Source organism: Polistes dominula, unplaced genomic scaffold (genome assembly GCF_049000335.1).
Source record: "Polistes dominula isolate Pdom_NZ unplaced genomic scaffold, Pdom_raw_medaka contig_28, whole genome shotgun sequence".
NCBI classification, from domain to species: domain Eukaryota; kingdom Metazoa; phylum Arthropoda; class Insecta; order Hymenoptera; family Vespidae; genus Polistes; species Polistes dominula.
Genome location: NW_028300879.1, coordinates 1,647,097 through 1,670,000, shown reverse-complemented (window position 1 = coordinate 1,670,000; position 22,904 = coordinate 1,647,097). Strand labels below are relative to the sequence as shown.

At 29.2% G+C, this 22,904-nt stretch overlaps 2 protein-coding genes and 1 long non-coding RNA gene across 20 annotated transcripts; 2 read left to right on the top strand and 1 right to left on the bottom strand.

The window, feature by feature from the left end:
* Nucleotides 1-32: 32 nt before the first annotated feature.
* Nucleotides 33-12,003, top strand: B52 (serine and arginine rich splicing factor B52). 16 transcript variants are annotated; one of them, XM_089174680.1, is made up of 12 exons: nt 33-192; nt 1,585-1,711; nt 2,446-2,516; nt 3,997-4,092; nt 5,088-5,111; nt 5,262-5,318; nt 5,511-5,580; nt 9,383-9,456; nt 9,559-9,747; nt 10,286-10,411; nt 10,808-10,870; nt 11,160-12,003. In XM_089174680.1, the coding sequence occupies exons 2-12, from the start codon at nt 1,586-1,588 to the stop codon at nt 11,299-11,301; spliced, it is 1,038 nt and encodes a 345-aa protein (XP_089030806.1). In that variant the 5' UTR covers nt 33-192; nt 1,585; the 3' UTR covers nt 11,302-12,003. The 16 variants fall into 16 exon arrangements, with proteins under 16 accessions (XP_089030806.1, XP_015173992.1, XP_015173993.1 ...); XM_015318506.2 differs by having other exon boundaries at nt 10,748-10,870; XM_015318507.2 differs by having other exon boundaries at nt 9,559-9,777.
* LOC149033619 (uncharacterized) lies at nt 11,361-13,139 on the bottom strand. The gene is made up of 2 exons (XR_016177323.1): nt 13,014-13,139; nt 11,361-12,488 (listed from the first exon to the last, which is right to left on the bottom strand). It is a non-coding gene; the product is annotated as an uncharacterized LOC149033619 (long non-coding RNA).
* cib (thymosin beta cib) lies at nt 13,137-22,814 on the top strand. Of its 3 annotated transcripts, none has more exons than XM_015318521.2 (6): nt 13,137-13,293; nt 20,581-20,734; nt 21,120-21,233; nt 21,782-21,895; nt 21,995-22,108; nt 22,197-22,814. In XM_015318521.2, exons 2-6 carry the CDS (start codon nt 20,605-20,607, stop codon nt 22,223-22,225), a joined length of 501 nt encoding a protein of 166 aa, XP_015174007.1. In that variant the 5' UTR covers nt 13,137-13,293; nt 20,581-20,604; the 3' UTR covers nt 22,226-22,814. The 3 variants fall into 3 exon arrangements, with proteins under 3 accessions (XP_015174007.1, XP_015174008.1, XP_089030828.1); XM_089174702.1 differs by lacking the exon at nt 13,137-13,293 and adding an exon at nt 14,699-14,833; XM_015318522.2 differs by lacking the exon at nt 21,120-21,233 and having other exon boundaries at nt 13,140-13,293.
* Nucleotides 22,815-22,904: the final 90 nt, after the last annotated feature.

Sequence of the window (22,904 nt, the reverse complement as noted above, 5' to 3'; positions counted from 1 at the left end):
TCTGTCATCGAGGCTAAAAATTGGGTGTAGCTTCGTTGTCCGTCGTGAGAACCCCGTTTTGTTTCCGTTACAACGTATCCTATCGCATCAGACGCCGATCATTACTTCTTCCAGTGATTTCACTATAGTTGCATCGTTAGATCTTATTGAGATCCGTGTTAAAAACCTATAGTTCATTCCATTAATATACAAGTAAGTTAATAAATATTTATTTTTTGCTAAACATTTAATATAACAAATTAATAAAATAGGCGATTCGTATTAATTATTTCGACCTTATGCTCGTCAATATACATTACAGCTATTACTAGTCTTGTCTATTCTGTATTGCTATTTCCAATAATTTTATCTATTAATCATCGTAGAAGTATATTTTTTTTGTTAAATATGGTTACAATTTTTGTTGGTTAGGATTGAAGTTTAATTTCTTTTAATTATTTGATATTTTATTAAATAATGCGCGATAAAATTGTTTCTTTTTATTTTGTTATCTTTTATTATCGTAGATGTTTCTTTAATGGCAGTGATTGTAGTAAATTTAATTCTAAGACGCAATTAATATTTTGTTTACTCTTTCTGCAATTTTTCTACACTTGATCATTATTTGTAACCATTTTAGTATAATGAATTTTTTTTTTTTTTTTTTTTTAATGTATACTTATGATATCGCTTTTATCTATATATTACATAGAGATACATATGCGTATATCAATTCTAGTATTGAAGAAAGAGAAACGAGATATGTACAGTTACGTTGAAAGTACTACACTACTATTACTGCATACGTTAACTTGATTAACGGTGCTTGCGTTCTCCCGCCTAATCTTTTTTTCATCGACCATTTTGAACAATATATCAAACAAGAGTGTATAAGTAAACAATGATCGAGCATCTAAGTACTGAAACATTATTTACTTTAATACTCGATAAAAAAAAAAATATTTGCTCATCAATATGCTGAGTATTGAGGAATGCGATTATACATAATAAAATAGCACATACATAACATGTTTATTTGAAAACTGATATAAAAAATGATTTTATACGTATATATTTGTATCATCATATATACATTGCTTTGTGAATAACTTTTCTGTAGTTGTGTCTGTACTTCTTTAGTGTAACAAGTTTGTGCTTGTGTAAAGCAAACAGGACTATGTTTGTTAAGTGAGAGACCTGTTCGACAAATTCAGTAAGGTAGGATACTGAAATAAGAAATTGGGGTGCTTAATTTTTAAAAGCATCATATGAAAATAACAGTTTTTTTTACACTTCTCAGTTAGAAGAAAATTATTAATTAAAAAAGAAAAAGAAAAGAAAAAAAAAAGAAAGAGATATTTTTACAGTCTTTGTATTGTCATATGAATAAATAGCAGGTTTTTAAAGAAGCCTGTTATGTATGGTGTTTTTATATTTTCCTTTAAGAATGAGCACCCGAGTATTCGTTGGTGGATTAACATACCGGGTGAGAGAGCGCGACCTTGAGAAGTTCTTCCGGAAATATGGTAGAATCAAGGAGGTCGCTATGAAGAATGGATTTGCCTTTGTGGTAAGTCTAATGAGGTACAATTGTTTTTTTTACAGTATGGTAGGGACAAGAGTCTATGTTGGAGGACTTCCATACGGTACCAGGGAAAGAGACCTTGAGAGATTTTTCAGAGGCTACGGTCGTTTCCGGGATGTCCTAATCAAGAATGGTTACGGTTTTGTTGTAAGTACACACATCAAGTAAAACATAGAAATTCTTGCACTTTGTTGCTCAGTTTGGTCCAAATAATAAAATTTGTGTTATAAAAAAAAAAAAAAAAAAACATAAAACAATACATAATTATACAATTTCATTTGATTCGTTTTTATTTTCTAATATTTAACATTTCAAATATATACTATATTTACTTTGGTCAATATATATATATATATATATAACAATTAAATAGTATTTGTATTGATTTATTTTCTTATTAATGTTTTATTATGAGTTTGTATAATTTTCTGGACCAAAAAGAGTCTAATGTGTTAAGTTATAATTATAACTCAGTTGTCTGAGTTGATGAGACCTGACCTGAGTCCCGAGCACTGCACTATGGCTGTTTAGTGGAGTGGAAGACTTTTCGTCGATTATTCTGCAAAGAGTTTGTAAGTTATGGATAGAAAGAAGAAGAAGAAGCGAAAAATAAGCTCAACTTTTACAAATTTTCTATAATAGTAATTTCAAATTTAAAGTAATTCTAATAGTTAGAATTTGAATTTGAACATTATAGAATTATATATCTATCTATCTATATATATATATATAAAATACGGATGTAAATAATGTTCTCGTTTATTTTAATTTCAAATAATGAATTATATTACTATTATTTTAATTTCACTAAATTATACAATCTTAAAATGGAGGATACGTTGTATTATTAGTTGTTATCAATAAATATAACCTGTTCACAGGAATTTGACGATTACCGGGATGCCGATGATGCTGTATATGAACTAAATGGAAAAGAGCTGTTAGGAGAAAGGTAATAGACTCATCATAGTCATTTTTTATTTTTTTTTTTTTTTTTTTTTTTTTAATGAATGTATTTAAAACAAGCACGATGAATAATTTAAATCAATTATAATTTAGAGATAAAGGTGACAATTTGCACGAGTGAATTGTTTATTAATATCATTTTTTTTTTTGTCCTTTAACATAATTTTTGAACAAATTTTTTCAAACTAATTATATCAATAATACAGTTTGAATATTCTTTAAAGATTTTTCAATTGTTAAACTATTAATCATTGATTTATTACATTCTTATTAAATTTATCATAATCAATATTATTTAAATTATATCTTATTATATTTCTGATAATATATGTATTTTCTATATGTATAATATATATATATATAACTACACCATTAGTAGTATTTTGAAAATAATACATATATATATATATATATATATATATATGTAAATTTGTAGTAATTAGCAATATTTTCAATAACACTTCTTCAAAAGTTGCTCTTTTACTTAAATTAGTACATTATTATGCTAATGTTGTAGTTACAAGATAGATAAATTTTATGTTAAGAAGCAATGGCATTAAATGATAAAAATATAAGTTAATTTGAAAATTGTCTTAATAATTATATTATAATATTTCATATAAAAATAATATATATATATGCTATTGCTTCTTCATAATGCTCTAAATCTAGATATATAATTGTAATTGTTTTGTCTCATTGGACGATTTTTTGCTTGTAAGCTTACGTCTTTAGTAAACGGCGTCTGTCCTCCAACTTATTAATTGGATTTATTCCATAATAAGAGTGCATCTTAAAAGCCGATGTGTTTTTGCCGCCATTTTGAAAAACTTCCATCAATTCCCCGATTATAAAGTTCTTCCTACATGCATCAGCCTTTGAGTAATGCATATCGCATGATTTGATAGAACAGACGAAAATATAGATTAATGCTTTTTCATAATTTCTTTGTGATCCTGCAAAAAACAATGGTGTTTGGAAAAAAAGAAAAAAAAAAGAACAGTTCGAGGATTTGAGTATAAAGTTATGGTCAATGGGGATCACGAATAATTACGAGAAAGCTTTTTATAATTAAAAAAAAAAAAAAACAAATAAAGAATTTAGATCGGCCGTAAGTTGTATTAGAAGAAAAAGCAGTTAGATTATAGGGGGACGAAGAGAGAAACGTGAAAGGGGACAGCGCCTCAGAGACTGGACGATAGAGAAAGAAAAGGGGAAAGGTGGATTATAATTGAACGGATTTCGAAAGAAGGCTGAGGAATGGAAAGAAAAGGAAAGAAGGAAGGAAGGAAGGAAGCAGCCTTAGAGTAAGAATTAGTTGAGGACTTAGGCGGGGTTTTGTTGGGTGTGTTTCAGAGTGGCGGTGGAGATAGCACGGGGTGTTTCAGGGAGGCGAGGCGACCGTGGCTACGGACGCTCACGCTCCTGGAGAGACAAGTAAGCATATCCAATGTGTCTTGTTACAGAATTACTGTAGAGAGGGCCCGGGGGACACCTAGGGGTAGTGACCAGTGGCGCTATGGTGACTCCCGTGGTGGTTATGGGGACTCGAGGCGATCTGCGTAAGACACGCTATCCTTTTTTTATTTTATCAGAGCGATCATAATCCCCTCCTCCCCTGCAGGCAGTCAACTCAAAATGTGCGAAATCACTTGAGAGAGAAGCCTTCAAACCTTGGCTTTTTCTTTTTATTTTTTGTTTTTGTTGTTTTTTTTGTTTTTTTGAATACATTGACATTTTTTTCCTTCTATATATATATATATTTATATTCGTATATAACAAATCTTTCTTTTTATTTGTTCATTTTTTCCAAGCTTTTACTTTTTTTCACTGACTAACAAATACGAACGATTTCGCACATCGCCCGTACAGGGAAGAACGTAACCTTGGATATGATAAGCTCAAATTTAGAGAGCATAGAGACAATTATTGACGCGTTATTACTTAAAGTTGTTACATTTTTTGCTTATTTAAAAAAAAAAAAAAAAAAAAAAGAAAAAAATAATATTCCTTTTAAATTTTAAAATTAAAGTTCTTTTAATCAATAACTTCAATTTTTCTTAATCGGTTGTCTTGGATTTGACTGCTCTCCCGAGTACGTCGAATAATCGCTTTGATGCTAGTGTGCACACGTAATATAGCATAATGCCTAGTGATATCCTCCCAGACATTATGTTTATTGCTCTTAGATAAAGAAGAGAATTAGAGAGCGTGGGAAAGTAAGAAAGGGTAAGAATGATAATATGAATGAATGAGAAAAGTAAAATAAAGTAATAACAAATTGATAGATAACGAACGATTAAGTTGGACAAAAGGTTGAGGAAAAATGTGTAGTTGTATGTAGTGTTGTGTGTATTTATGCATGTTGTATGTATTTATGTATGTTGTATGATTAATAAATGTATGTACGTATGTATGTATGTTTGTATGTATGTTTGTTGTATGCGATTGAGTTGTGTGAAGTGAACGAGATAAAAAGAAAAGAATGCGTAAGTCAGAGACGGATGAAAGAATATAATTGGCGACTAATAGATGTGTGGTATTGTGTTTGTTACAGCCGAGACGATATGCGGCACGACAGGTACGCTATTGCTGCATTTTGAGTAGATTTGATTCGATTGGAACAGGTGATTGATTGTGTGCCTGAGCAATGAGTGCCAATATGTAGTTATTTGCTGAAGGTTTTAACATCGATCCGTTATTTCTGTTCACATAAGATCCCTTTTTGCAGAGATAGTGTGAACAGAAACACGAGGACTGCATCTAGCTACAAGCAATCATTGCCCAGGTACATACATCCAATGTTACGCTCTAAAGATACATCTTTATTTATTCAATTTTTATTGTAATATTGCATTATTCGTCATTCTTGCGTTTTTCGTTAAATTTTTCGCTATATTAACGTAAAGTCAGGTCCAAGACAAACCTGCTTAGTTTAAAAGAGTCATACAGATAATACCAATTTATTTTACTTTTTTAGATACGGACCACCAACACGCACTGAATATCGTCTCACCGTTGAGAATCTATCAAGTCGTGTCAGTTGGCAGGTAAGCTATAAATTTACAATTTTCATATTTATAAATACTTCAATGTGAGTTTGATTGCTACTCGAGGTTCCAGATAGAGCAGTGCACCTGATGTATTCATTATATCATAACACAACGCTCTGTACTTTGTATCCCGAGTCGAACCAAACTTACTTTATGCATTTAGTATTAATATTTTTATATTTGCTTTTCTTTTATCGCTTTTAAGTTCGATTACACATGAAAGAACTCTCTCGTATTCAAAGATGTACATTTTGATCAAGTAAGTCTATGGCATTCAAAATGAGATCTTTTAGATATGGATGAACATTTCAACACAAGGCCCATACATTAATACAAAAAAAAAAAAAAAAAAAAAGAAAAAAAATACACGCAAAAGTTTCATCAAGCATAGATACATGAGGGAACTACAAGAAAAAAGGGAAAAGAAGATTATTTTTTATGATGAGGAACAACATCATTACGTAGAGATGATTGATGGAAGAACATACATTTTATAAATAGAGAAACACTTGGAGGATCATATAACTCACGCATCGTAGATGTTCTGTGCTGTCTTTGCACGAAGAAACAAGGCTAAGGAAAATCAAATGAAGAAGAAGACACTCGTATATGTTGCCAAGGGCAGTATGCAAAGTGTGCAAGCGATGTGGGAAATACCAGGACGCATTCAAGATGTTGCAAAACTATAAACCAGGACAAATGTTATTCAAGGAAATCTTGGGAGACGAGCAAAAAGACATCATTTTGCGTATTTATATATGGACCAAGTCTTACTTGATCAATTTACATTACATAAAATATACGTCATTGTTACACTTTCCGGATGATTGGTTTTTACTGAAAAAAAAAATATATATATACATATATAAGAAAAATTTCTCGATCAGTCACAGTCGGTTTTTGATAACTCTCTCGGACGTTACTTTTTCAATTTATTATTTTATTTACGTTCGGCCAGCAGTTGAGAAAAACAATAAAATTGATCTTCTTTCCGAAGAGCCATATCCTCTTCGCCGAGGAGGGGCGACCGGTAGGGCCAATAGACTGATGTGCGATGATAGAGATGACGATGGGCCCGCCTTGAGGTCAAGTGACACCAGATTGGTTTCTGAGGTGTGTCCCGGGTGAGAGAGAGAGCCGCGAGAGGCACTGGGTACACCTACTACCTATCTACCACCTACTACTACTTACGCACAGTGATACGTGGTGAAACCCAGTGATACGCCCCAGTGATAGATTCTCTAACATACTTCGATCCTTTCATCATAACCACTGGGGGAGCGTCCGTTCGTCCGTCTGCAAGCACGAAAATGCCTTTTGACCTACTTCTATATGATGGAAAATAATTGTTTTACTCTTCAATATTTTCTTATTACTATCTTTATCATCGACGAGTCATGATTTTATCCTATAATACAAAACCGACATTATTACTTATTACTATTACTACCACCACCACCAACAACATTACTACTACTACTACTACTACTACTCCCATCCAACATCATCATCGTCATCACCATTACCACTGGTACTACTCTTCTACGACTGTTACTACTACTGGTACGGCACCAATCTAGCCATCTCGTAAGTCAGGCAGCGGCCACCCATGAGAGGGCATACATGCGGGCCGAAACCCGAACCAACCGCGACTGCGCCACACAGATCCGTTCGACCCAACCAAGCGCCCTGCGTCTGGCCTTTCTCTCTGTCCGTAAGCAAGGTGGTGCCTGGGCCCAAGGTAAATGCGTCACCTTAAACGAGTGTAATCTTCTTAGATATATATCTATTATATCTATATACACTTACACATGGTAATGATTATTATTCATATACATTGTCTCATTAAATTTTTTTACTGTGCACCATAGTTCAGTACCGCTATCGGTATATATCATGTATATGCATATATATTTATATATATATAAGAATATACACATTTATGCATATCTACATAGATGTATCCATTGATAGTTTTTGGAATTTGGAGGCCTGCACAAGCAAAAGAGACCAGGAGACTATAGTTATGACATTACTGTGCTCGAAATTAGGCATCCATTCGTTATAGAATAAAAAAAAACGTGTTCCTTACATTCATTTTTTTCACTCACTCATTCACTCTCTCTCTCTCTCTCTCTCTCTCTTAATTTGTTTGTTTGTTTTTTTTTTCTTCTTTTGATAGTATATATTTAAATATTCCTAATAATCATATAAAATATTATTATACGTTAGTTTTGTTCTTCGAATTCTGAATCAATTGTGTTAAATTTTCACTTAAATAATTATCAACTTTTCTTTATGCAAGACAATTTAATTACATGGTTGTTTCTTTCTTTCTCTTTTTTTTTTTTTTTTTTTCTTAAATATAAATACGAATAAAAAATTTCAGAAAGGAAAATATCATAAAATGGAGGAAGGATTGGTAAAATAATCTCTCATTAACATTGCTCTGTCTTCCATTTGTACGAAGAGGTATGATGTCATTGAAAAATAGAAGCTACCAAGGATCCAAGGATACACACAAGGAAGGAAGGAAGGAAGGACCTTTAGTAAGAAACAAATGAAAGTTTACCGGTGGTCAAGAGTTATTTACAGCATTAAGCCGTACCTGGTTCCCACATATTATGAACAAGCAAGCACAGATATCGATGAGTTACCTGATGAGAAGATTCTACTAATATTTTTTATGAATGTCTCTAAAGAAATGACTACAGGAATTACGAATTAATGAAAGAGGGAAGTTTTTCAATGGATGAAAGTGTGCTGCTGCCATCATGTAACACATTCACCAAGAGAATTATCAATGAAGGTTGACCTTTTCAAAAGGAACGATACTTGGAACTTCAGAGTCTCTACGTTTTTGGACGATGTTCATCGATGTAAAAAGATTACTTCCACAGTGTTCATAATTATCTTTCCATCATGAAACATTATTTTTTATTTTGCGATATAATATAGACTTATCAGCGATGCGGTGGATTTTCTTTTTAATAAGTTTCTTTTTCTTTTAAATATTATTTTTTGTTGTTGTAATATTTCATTTTCATATTTTTAGCGTATTCTTCTATTGTTTTTAATCATTTTCCAAAGCAGTATTTCGTAAATAAACAATTAGTGATGCTTTATCTTTAAGTTTTGATTTGTACATTTCACAGATCAGTTTTTACTTTTTTTTTTTTATATATATATATATATAGTAGATATAGATTCTGCAGCATCATATTTATCATTAGAAAGAAAAACTACAGTAATTTATTATTATGTACGATCAAATGTGAGCCACTTTACAGAAATTTGTAAATAGAGTATATAATATATATAAATATATATAACTCAAAAGTAAAAAGTTTCTTTTTTTTTTTTTTTTTAGAAAGATAAAGAAATGTTTTCTGTAAAGTGGAGAGAAGTTTATTTATAAACTATAAAACAATAATATAATGTATAAAGCATTGAATTGCATAAAAAGAAAGGTTGGATCAAATGTAGATACTAAATTCGAGCACGTGATATTTAATATTATCATCATATATGTGAAAAATACAGATAGATTGTAGGTTGTGATATATTATTTTATTTCCTTTAGGATTATATTTAGGTTGCCTTTATATACGGGAAAGATCTCTAATAGGATCATAATGTAAGAGTGTGCACAGGATACAGTTTAATCTTTGCGATAAATCAACCTAGGAACACATTCTAGTAAAGTTTAATCGCAATTATTATTTGTTGAATAAATTTGGCACTAGTATTTCATTATATTACGATATATGTTAATTATATTTTTTTATGTAATATTTAGGATTTGAAGGATTACATGCGACAAGCTGGAGAAGTGACCTACGCAGATGCACACAAACAACGTAGAAATGAAGGGTAATGATTACTAATTCTATAATTATGATTATATTATATACATTCAATGTTTATTTTCAACTTAGAATTAAATATTGCTAAAATGTAGATTTTTTATTACAGAGTTGTAGAATTTGCAACATACTCGGACCTGAAAAACGCTATAGACAAGCTAGATGATACAGAATTGAACGGACGTAGAATCAGACTTATTGAAGACAAAAGACGCGGTCGTCGTTCAAGATCATCAAGTTCAAGATCCAGATCACGGTCACGCTCTCGATCTCGTCGTCGTTCCCGCTCCCGCTCAAGGTATAATCGTCGTTCTCGATCCCGATCAAGGTACTGTCGAGGGCGATTGAAATTTATTCATTTATTTATTTTTTTTTTCATATTACATATATTTTTGTCAACACATTACAATCTTAATGAATTATAACATGTATATCATTTCTATTCTTTATTTAACCGTTTGCGTACCTTTATTTAATGGTCGTCGTCCATGGTATTCAAATGGTTAATTTCAATCTATTTATATTCTACATAATATAGATAGATTTATTTGTTTATGTATGAGCCATCCATTTGCAGAATTATCACCACAAAATAAAAAGTAGACAAAGTTTTAAACAAAATTATATACAATTGAATAATTTGATACTAAAATTTTGAAAAGTTTTAAAAGTAAAATTGAAATTATTTTAGATTGTAAATGGCCCACACATATACAAATAATAATCCTAAGAAGTGTCATGTAATTTCTTTTCATATTAACAACATATATTGTATAAAAAAAGAAAAAAAGAATCTTTTCTTTAATTAGAGACTTATTTTATTTTTTGCTTATCAGGAGCCGCAGAAGCTCTCGTAGTCGCAGCCGACGCAGCAGTCGTTCAAAGTCACGTGCACATTCAAAATCTAAATCTAAATCCAAATCCAAATCCCCTGAACGTAGTCGCTCACGCTCAAAGTCAAAGTGAGTATCATCATATATTAATTATTATTTCTTCTTTTTAACATTTAGATGTGATAATTAAAATTTTGGTCAAATCTAATAATCGCGTGTCGTGTGTCATTCGTTCAAAGTTGTCTTTGGTTATTTATTATATTTCATTTCTTGCGTACTAGTCAATAAACTTCATATATACACCCATTTTGATATTGGCAGTGCTTTGGGCTGGGTACATGCCTTGAGCTCTCATGCTTGTTCACATAATGCGCATCAATCATCATGCGCAAAGCTTGGAGAAAGAGTTTCTTTGTATTTCATTATTAAGTTTTTCTTTTCTTTATTTGAACTATAATTTTACAGATCAAGAGACCGCTCAAAGTCGAAATCTAAGTCAAAGTCCAAATCCAGATCTCGTTCTAGGTCCAAGGCTGAGAGGTCAAAATCCAGGTCGCAGTCCAAATCAAAAGCCAAGTCTCCCTCAAAGTGAGTCCTTCTCGCTAAATTGAATTTTGCATTTCCGTGTCCTTCTCATTTTGTTAATCTCTCTTATGAGCTAGCTAATAAATAAATCAACGGATTAAAAAATATGATTGATGTGACATAGAAGTGCAAATAATTCAATTATTAGATGTTGTACAGTAGCGCAAGAAATACAAATTTTATGTTTTAGTTCAATGTTTCGATGAAATATTGCGTTTCAAAGTAAACAAAGAATTGTTTTGGTTTATTTATTTTTAATTATATTATTATTATTATTATTATTACTTTATAGGGATAGATCCAGCCGCGAACGATCAAGAGGCGACAGATCCCGATCTCGATCAGGAAGCAAACACAGCAAAAGTCACAGTCCATCCCATTCGCCTATGAATGGAGATAAATCGCCAGAAAACAACAAGCAAAAAGCTGACTGAATGACGAGTAAAAGATTTTTAAATGGACACTTAATGTCAATATTTCATTAATTTTCTGGTTCTTTTTTTTTTCTTTATTTCTTTATTTCCTTTTTTTTTCCTTTTATAATTTCTATTGATTCATATTCAAGAAGCCGATTTGATTTTCATTAATAGAGAATACACAGACTTTTCATGGTGTTTAATCATCGTGCACGACGAAAAAAATGTGTCTTATACATTTTTCGACAAAAAAAGAAACTAAAAATGCATTAAGCATTGCCTGCTGCCTACTACATGATGATTGGCTTGAAAATAATTGTTATATTTAATTAAACCAATTTAGAGTCTTATATTGGTTCTATTAATTATATATTACAAGAAAACATTTTATAAGCCATCTCTAATAAGTATGTAGGAAATTAAGGTTTCTTTGTACCTTAAACGGTCTCTACACATTTTGGATGTATCACCGTATACATAACATAGAGGGAACCCCTTATAATGGCTTTTTGTATATATTCTTAAGAGTTACTTTACACTAAGGAGATAATAATATGACGTGTATTAAATTTTAGAAATAAGAAACATCGGATTATCAATAAAGCACTTGTGTCAATCCATTTTTTTTAAATATTCTCGCAAGTGTTCCCTTGTGTTTCTTCAACTTTGAATGTAGTTTGGTTTCAATGTAAAATAACTAAATAAAATAATATTCTTTTATTCTGTCAATGTATTCTATTTGTATCCTCTATTAATAATTATCTCACATTTTTTTCGTTAAATTCCAAACTAAATCAATTTTGAATACATATATATATATAAAATAAAGTTATGTATAAAGTATAATAATAAAATTAAAATAAAAATTGAACGTAACTCTTAAATTTAAATAATTATAATACACAATAATTTCATCGATTGAAAATAATTATTGTTATGTAAATTTACAAGTATTTACCTTAATCTATTGAAAAATACAAACGTGTCTAAAAATATTTATGTATACACGTTTAAAACTATTTCGAAAAGAAACTAATTACAAAAATATGTTTATTTCACTGTTATTCGTGTTAGTGTAGTGTTATAATCTACATGGATTTTTGTGAACCAAGATATCCGTAGAGTCTGCCACATGACGCGCAGCTGGAACGATGACGATGCGGTGAGTCATCCCAAGCCATCAACCCTCATCTTCTGAAATCCCCCTGTATACCACAAATAGTAACAACGGTTCTCTCATGCCCTTAGCAACGAGAAGTTAAATCTAGCGAAAAAGAGTGGTAATGAATGCGCATACTAACCCTTAGATGCTGCAATAATATTCTGAGGTATCAAGTTATTTACCAAATTTTTTCTTATATCAATTTTTTATTTTATTAATACGTAGTTATGAATAATAACATAGTAAAATATAATAAAAATTGTAATACTTGTTATCAAGTTTTAATAGTAAATGTTAATATTATAATTAAAATCGCGATAGGTGATTTAAATCTACTGAAAATTGAATTATTGCATTTTAATAATTTAAATATACTATAATATATATATATTTATCAAAATAATAAAATATATGTGTAAAAAAAATCATTAAAAAAAAAGAAAAGAAAAGGATTGCAATTAAATAAAAAAAAAAGTCGTAATGTGTCATCTATTTTTGTAAAATAAAGAATATTTGGATGTAAATGATCTAAATGTGTCTACGTGAAACTAAGGTAATTAATAGTTACTAATTTAGCCACAATAGCAGCACCAGTTTAGGTAGAGCGAAGGAGTCAGCTTCGTAGACGATCGTTGATTGGCTCGTAAGTGAGAAGTGGGGATACGGGGCCCGCAGGAGTGGTGGAAGTTTTCTCTCCTCAACCGCTGTACCTGATTGCGTGGCGTCACGCAGAAACACTAACGGATCGGTCGGCGTGCCGTTTAGTTCCTGTCCTTACAATTTCATCTGGCTTTCGTGTATTCTCCTACTCCGTCTCAAGTCGTAGCAGTGACAATCGAAGACGTCAGGTCAGTGATCCCTTCTGCTCCTCATATTCATTGTTATAATTGTATACAACTCAACACAGTCCTTTAAACATTTTAGCAGCTCGAGCCGGCACATTTAAAAGTACATTAAATTTATTACACCGAAGTAAAGTAATTACTTTATAACGATTACTATACTTTTATTACACCTTTTTTTTTTTTTTTTTTTTACATGAAATTTTTTTCTTCAAATACCGATTTAAATTATTTATGATTAAAGGGCGAAGATTTACAGAGATAGAAAGAACGTAAGAAAGAGAAAGAGAAATAAAAGGGGTGTGGTCGATGTCATTTAAAATCAACTTCTAAGTTAGAAGGTTCGTTTTGAAGTTAACAATTCGACTCCTACGAATTATTTGTAAATTCGTTTCATTCGATTTTTTTTAATTATAATTTGTACTTTTAACAAATTATCAGATAAAGATGTTCAATTGCGAAAGGGCGTGGTTTTGACAGATGTATATACGAATACCTATCAAACATATCAATTTGTTTTTTCGTTGATGTATATTTAAATTACACGTCACTTATCAATAACTATTTACTAACTTCTTTTATTTTCTCATCTTTTTCAAATTTCAATTCCGTATACGTTTCTCAACTTACAAAGGTATATTCTGTTACCAAGGTAACGATCCTATACAATAGGAAATTATCCTGTTTTTTTTCTTTTTTTAAATTTCAAATGAATTCCTTTCGAGCTACTGTCAAACGGAACGGAATGATAAATATAGTCGAATATATTTCGAGGTCGCTGCGTTAACCGTGACCATGAAAAGGGAGCTCGCGAGTAGATATACAAGGTGTCTCATTACATGGAAACATTGTTCAAATTATTAATAATTCATAAAATATTTCAATAATTGTCAATGAATTTTTAAAAATTTAAAAAAAAAAAAAATCGTACCAAAATTAAAAAAAAAATAATTTTTTCATTTCAGTTCACATATAAAATTCAGATGATATTTCTATCTAACAAGGATTTGATGACACCCTGTACATACACAAATACATATATATATATTTACTTGAGGGAGTTATATATATATATATATATATAGATATGTCGAAATGAAGTCGACGAACCCCACCACTCGAATCACCCTATGCCAATCGATGAATCCGTCTGCATCGTGTCGTTGGCCCCCCTCTCAAAGCAACCACCTCCCCTCCCCCACATCGAAATTCTATCCAAGCGCGCTTTCAATTCTATTTTAACGATCTTTAGGGTAGTTATAAGAAAAGGACTAAATTAAATTTAGATATCTATCTTTATATGTGTATATGTCTGTATATATATATATATATATATGTATATATATATATATATCATTTTTAGTTAATGAATCATGCCAAATTCTCATAGCTAGATACGTACCTGAGCTTTCGCAGAACCGTTCGATATGGCGCGCGTGCGCGCACTCCAGGGTTCGTTAGCCGTCACGGTCGCGCACGAAAGAGAGAAAGAACATTAACGTTTCGTCTCTCGTTTTATATGCAACGAAGATTCTTACAGATATATGTATGTATATACGTACATCCTGCATGTGTGTATATGTATATTTCTCTCTTTTTCTTTCCTTTCTTTATATACATAGAAATGTGTATGTATGTATGTGTGTGCATCGGTTAAATTTGTGTAGGTGCATGCTTCACCCACCGGTCGATACGCGTATGTATGTAGATAACTATATATATATATATATATATATATATATGTGTGTATATACTTACCTAAGTACAGAACGCTTCAAGCGAACTCTAAATTCACTTCATTATCCTTTTTTTTTTTTTTCATTCATTTATGACATCAAAGGACTTAGGGTTTCCCATATTTTATTTTTTATTTTTTTATCGAAATATATTATACATCATTAAATTAATAATTTATTATAATTTAAAATTTGCGATGTACTACCTTTATTTGAATTTTTATTTATTAATTTAATAATTCGTTTGTGTGTGAAAAAAGATAAAAATACAGTAGCCACGCCCTGTTACTACAAACGACAATACGAAATGTATTGGTGAATTTATACTATATAGATATAATAACGTGACAAATCTTATAGATAACGTTAAGATTGAAAGATTTATATATTTTTATTTTTTTTTTTATTTTATTTCTTTATATAGATGTTTTTTTCTTTTTTTAATATTATGTCGGTTATATAAGAAATATTTTCAATCTCAAAAAAGGAAATATAGAATAACTAATGTGAAACGAGCTGTACTCACGCATTAAGACATATATATATATAACTTGATGTACGTCGAAAAAGTCCTGCGTAAATGCGATTACCCAAGTTAATTGGTTGCCGCGTAAACTGGTTGCTTGCTAGTTGTGTACAATTTCATTTACTTGGATGTACCTGCCATTTCCAAATATATATATATATATATATATATATATATATATATTCTTTTTTAATAACGAGTATTTTTTTTCAAGCTTTTCGTTATTTATAAAAAAACAAAACTTGTTTTGATCAACTTTGCGAAATTCAGCAGCGCGTCGTCCATCTTTCTTTTTATTAACGCGAACGATTTTCAAAGTTTACACGTATTTATTATTTATTAAAATAATAATATATTAAATATTAACACTATAAAATAATATAATAATAATATAATAATATTAAAATAATAAAATTACTTTTTTTTCGAACAGTTTGACGAGTCATCCATGATTCGATCGCATCCATGTTTCTTTCTGTTTAATTTTGAACAATAATGAAGATTGTTTTCAAACCTTTCGCGTACTCGTTATTTATATAAACAAATATTAATTATTTTTTTTTTTTTTTCAATCAATTCTAAAAGATATAGATACAAGTTTTATTAAACAACCTCACATATTTTATTTGTCAAATATGGAAGTAAAAAGAGATGCTGTGAGATTCAGTAAAGTGCGCAGTAGGCCGTTCATATTTAAGGATGAGGGTGATTCATTCGTTCAACCGAAGTAACGAGCGTCCTGCAAACCGGCATGGATTGTCGTTCCGTGCAACCTAGTTTCCTTATTAACTTGCCGCTCTCCTTTCCTCGCCAGATGCATTTGACCGAGAAAATTCGCGTGAACTTGCAGAATGATTTCTCCGGATCTTCATCAAATAATATCACCACCATCATCTCTTGTCGACATTTATTTAACGTTCGAGAAAACGAAGAAACTTGCTGTGTAATAACCATACGCTGATAAATCTTGTTAGAAAAGAAATATTTTATGTACGGTTCGAACATGATGAAAATATGATGATGTATATAAAATAATCATTTTATTATATTATTAGATATTTAATATAATTAAATAACATCTTATGTATTTTCAAAGTTTATAAATAACTCCGAAATGACTTGAACTTTCATTCGAAATGATTCAAAAAATTCTGTCCGTTCAAAACAAACATTAGTACAATTTTTCGTAACTACGGTTAAGGTCCCACTTCTTAAAATGGAATATACAAATTGCCACCATGTTGGAAAGAGTTCAAAAGTCATTCAATTAATTAATTGTTCAAATTATGAATAATATATTATTTTATTTTATTTTATTTTCAGAATGGACAGATAATTTTCCAATAGACTTTAATATTTATTTGTATCTACAGTTTTGAGAAATAATATTTGATATATTTAGAATTATTAACAAATTACAATATATATTTTTTTGTTATTTGATTAAATATAAATATTATATTTTTCGTACGAGAATAATATTGATTTTTTTTTTCTTTTCTTTATTCATTCGTATACCGTAAGCCATCAAGATATCGCTTGTCTTTCTACGTCTTACCGTTACGTGCAACCAAGCATATATATATATATATATATATATATCCATATCTCTACACATACGCACAATATTATTCCATATACTGTAAATTGTACCTTTAAATATATACATATCTATAGATTCAAGATACAGATACATACATACATACATACATACACGTTCATGTGACATCGCAACACCCACGTATATTTGGACAAATCTGTTATGATGCATATAACCAACCAACTGTATATATATATATGATGAATCATAAAAATAATCTTCTTACATTCTTTCAAATTGATCTACTTTATTTTTCGAAACATTCTGAAATCAATGTTAAAAATAAAATATTAACACTTTAATGGCCGCACCGTGTATACAGTCAAACGTCGTCAAAGGCGGGCCCGGTGTAATTTTTTCTTTTTTTCAAGAATTAATTTAAACAAAACTGTATTGTCATTCACGAAAAAAATTAACATAAAACGAAAAAAACAATTTAACAACAACAAATTTAATTTTATATATAAAGTTATAAATAAAATAACGGCCAATGTATTTCGGCTAATTATACACATGTTGTGTGAGCGGCCATTAAAAAAGTATTAATGCCTTATTTAAGATTTTAATCTTATTTATTTTATTTTGAAAAACATGATCATTTTTATGAGTCATTCTAAAGGACGATAACGTCGTACTCTTGTCTCTCACATATTCTGCCTCTCTTTGATTCTCTCTCCTTTCTCTCTCTCTCTCTCTCTCTCTTTCTATCTATAAGAGGCATACAAGCGACTACCATATAAGGACCTATACAGTCTTGTCGATGCTGACCCACCGTTCGAGAGAACATATCCCTCGAAACTCTTTCTCGGTCTTCGAGGATCGTCTTTCGTACTCCTGATATTTACAACATGGCCTTGTTCAGAAGTTCTGTCACGAATATTCTATTTTAAACGGATACGAAGCCTCTTAAGAAACTTGTTTTTCTAAACTACACTCCAGTAACTTTACATAGTAACCGACTAAGAACGCGTGTACTCGCTTAGGTAATTTATATTCCGTTGATAAATACACATATATGTATAGCTGTAATTATGACAATGGATTAAGTATACAAAATTTATTTTATATTAAATTTGTAACTGTAAATAATGTTGAATAATAATCGCCTATATGTGAACAAAATAATGTGTTTGTTTGTTTGTAAAAACTAAAAGATATTTATAAGTTTCAGAAAGACATTTTGGAAAATTTTGAGACATGGACAAAATACAGAACAACAAAAAATATATATATATGTAAAAATTGTACGCACCGTGATTTATACAAGTATTTACAACATTTTTCATTATTATTTTTGATAAAACAAAACTGCTAGAAAAATAAAAAAAAAACAAAAATGTTTATTGTCAAAGATGTGCATTTGTTGACTACGCTAGTCATTGCCTTATTTTAGCAACACGGCTAAGATCAAAATAATTTATATTATAAAATAAATCGTACAACAAATTTCGTTCATTTTTTGTACTTAATCTACTGTTATAATTAATAGTATATGCATGTGTTTGTGAGCTTGGATGCAACACATTATATGATCTCGTAATTATTTGATATATACAGAAGTTATCATGGAAGTTTCAGTTAACTTATATCATTTACATTAAATACAACATTTACAAAAAGAAATGTATTCTTTTGATATAAATGAAATATGTTTAAGTAAATATTTTTTAATCATTAGCAAGTAATTCAATATAATTTATTGTAATACGTAATTCAAAATTATACTGTATTTTATATCTGAATTTAATTACCAACCAATGTATTTTTAATTTTAATTTTACGATAAAATGTGGTTAGGAGAAACAGGTATTATCATTGAAGAAAACGGAATTTCTAAATTATGCAGGATAAAATGTTTAAAGTGATGAGAGGAAGTCTGAACAGGAAGTAGCAAGCCACTGCTATTTCCTGTTCGTAGCATATGTCTTCTTTTACAAGCTTATTATTAAATAAGAAATATACAAAAATAAATACAAACGAAATATATTTAATCCTATGATTTAAAAATTGATGATGTATATATATATATATATATATATATATATATATATATATATATATATATGTATTATATATTTAATTCCGTAATTTAGTTTCTTTTACGTGTAATTCTGACATAATTGTTGATATGATAGGCCGACAAACAAAACTGATAGCCATGGATATGTAAACAAGAGTCTCATTAAATTATGATAAAGTTTAAAAAACAAAACGTACATGTGCATATAATTTAAAGAGTTATTTTTAATTTGATAGAAATCATTTTGTTTACAAAATAAATAGATATTGAATATTTTGAAGAATGTAACATAGAAATTTGGACACTAAAATTTGTATTATTTTAACACGTTGATAGCAACGCAAATTCTTTACTCTCTCTCTCTCTCTCTTTCTCTTTAATTTTTATTAATTAAGTAATCATTATTATTTAATTTTTGTTTATTTTCAAGTAATTTTATTATATTATTTAGTTTTTATTATTAACACTAATGGCCGCTCCCACAACATGTGTGTAATAGCTGGAACAACCGTTATTTATTTATAACTTTTGATATATTTAAAATTATATAAAATTAAATTTATTATTGTTCTTGTTTTTTTTTTTTTTTAATGTTAATTTTGTTCGTGAATTTAATTTCAGCTTTTTTTTTAAATTAATTTTTCAAAAATATTATACCGGCCTCTTGTGACGTTTGACTGCGTATACGTGCGGCCATTAAAGTGTTAAGTAATTTATTATTATAGTAATAATAAGATATACAACAAATTCTGAAGCATAACTCTTGATTTAAATTAAAGAGAAAAATAAATCACGAAAGTAATTTTATTCTTGCGTTGGTTGACCACAATGATCCCTTAATATAAACTCATGAAATGTTGTCCTTCATTGAACTTGACGGAATTAATAAATGTAATAAACTCATAAAAATAATCTTCTACATCTTGATTGTAATTCTATTAAGTTCATATATCGATAGATCTATATAAATGATTTGTAATCATTTATTTAATTGTAAATCACGAACGATATTTATGTGTGATCGACCATATTTAGCATCGATTCAGCATTTTGTATGTTTATCAAAAAATAATATGAAGAAATCTTTTTTTACTGACACGTATGTGTTATTGGATATCTTCCGTATAAAAAAAAAACTAATGGACTTTTCAAAAAATGACTGTAAAAAAAAAAAAACAATTAAAATAAAATCAATGTTTTTCATAGTCATTTGATTATGCTCAGCTGAACGAAGAAAACAAACGAAAATTCAAATTCGATTTCGTTTTTCCTGTGACTCGTGTTTTTATTAACCAAAAAATTGTATACATAAAATATTTACAGAAAATACTTTCTAAGTAATATTATATATTGTATAAAATATAAGAAGTATGATTTTTGATTAATTGAAATATATATTTCATTGTTTCAGATTAAAGAAGCTTAACGCAGCATCATGTCAAGTCCGTCGTTAAAAGATTTACCAAAAGTGGCGCTAGATTTAAAAAGCGAGCTGGAAGGTTTCAATCACGGATGTATGAAGAAAGCTGAAACTGCGGAGAAAAATGTTTTGCCATCTGCAGAAGGTATTTTAATTAAATGATTTCATTAATTAATTATTTCTTATTTATCTTCTACGAATTATTTTGAAGATATTGCAATTATATTTGAACCAAAGCGATTACTTTAACATTTAGAATCCATTAAAATTCTATTATGAAAACACTTGATCAAAAATTAACTTTTAATATTTAAAATAAATTCATTTATTGATTAAATTTAATGCTACTTAATGAGAATCATTTTTATGACCATTCTCAATAATAAATAATATAAAAATATATATATTACTTTATCTACACTTGTCGTTTTATAGATGAGTGGCTTATTTATGATTAATATTTCATTATTTTTCATATTTTCATAATAAAAGAAAAATTTCGATAATTTATTATTTAATAATATATGTAGACGTGCGACAAGAGCGACAACATTCTGATTTGATTCATGGTTTGGAAAGTTTTAAACAAGATCAATTGAAGCATGCAGATACAAAGGAGAAGATTATTTTACCAAATGCGAAAGGTATCAAAATGAAGGTAGAACCTTCAAAGAAACAAAAAGTTGTCTTACTATTGCTATTTTGATAATCAACAAAATCAATTTTGATATCAAAGCTTAAGGGTAATTTGGTAATAATAAACTCAATTAAAATTCCTTCCGCTTTTTAATCAAAAAATGTGGGCAAGCAATATTGGATTGGGATTATATCATTTGGTGGTAAAAACACAAGTGATGCTTTGAAATTCTTATCATGGATATCATACTCGCTAATATGTATACGTCTTTAGATTATCTTCATGTTATTACTTGTATATATGTTTATGCTTATACATTTTTTGTTTTCAGGATACTTCTTAAGGAACATTGCTTATTACTAAATAATTATATTTATATAATTACTAATAACTAAAATAATTATATAGTAATTAATTAGTAATGTATATATTTAATTTATTAGTAATACATATATATATATATATATTACTAATAAATTAAAATAATAATTATAATATTAATTATTTCATATTTCGATCAATCAATTGTTATAATTAGATTTTCAATTTTTACAGATGTTGCAGCAGAAAAAACTCAGCAAACACTGATTGCTGGCATCGAAACATTTGATCCAACTAGTTTGAAACGTACTACTACTCAAGAGAAGAATCCGTTGCCTGATAAAGATGGTGAGTGTACATTTCAATTTATTATCAATATGATTAATAATAATTCAATAAAACTATTACATGTAAATAATAATTTATTCCATTATTCTTTTTTTCTAGCTATTCAACAAGAAAAGGGAAAGCAACAATTGATATCTGGAATCGAAAATTTTGATACAGCGCTACTTAAGCATGCAGAAACGCTTGAAAAAAATCCATTGCCTACCAAAGAAGGTTCGTGTGTAACTTTAATAGAAACGTTAAAAGCAACAACAACAAAAAATAACATAAAACAAACGTAATAAATATTTCTGTGTTTTAGCAATTGCTGCTGAAAAAATAGCTGCTTAAGAAGATCATCGGAATAATGAAGAAGAGCAAAAAAAAAGCAGCAGCAATTTGTCATTTCTTCCATTTTCTATATCATGACATTGTATAACAATAATTCATACATTACCAACAAAAATGTGAATGCGAAACACTGTGTTAATGTAATCTCATGATTATACTTATACTACCGTCACAAACGTTCCTTCTGGCGATATCTAAACGCAATAAATGGTTTTCTATTATGATCAAGAAAACCCTTAGATATTATGGCGATGCGAGTCCTAATATTTTTTCTCAAACTAACTTGATTTTAGGCTCACAATACGCTATCATCCAAATATTTTGATACTCGTCAAAGGATGTACTTTTTATACTAAAAAAAAAATAAAGCTGCACGCAAGTAAAACTTTATTTTCTATAGCAGCAAGAATTAGTGGCATTGCATACGTTATAGATATCGCAGAGCTACACCGATGATTGACTTTATATTTGTGTAAAAATCATATTTTATATAACGGGCTATTGTACTTTTTTAATATTTCGTACGTAACGCATTGTCATTCCAATGAAATTATTATGATGAATAATAAAAATCATTTGTATAAAAAAATTTTTCTTTCTCATCATTTAATCACAACGTAATTAATCATTACATATTTATTAATTTTTCTAAATAAATAATATAAAGTTTTATTAAACA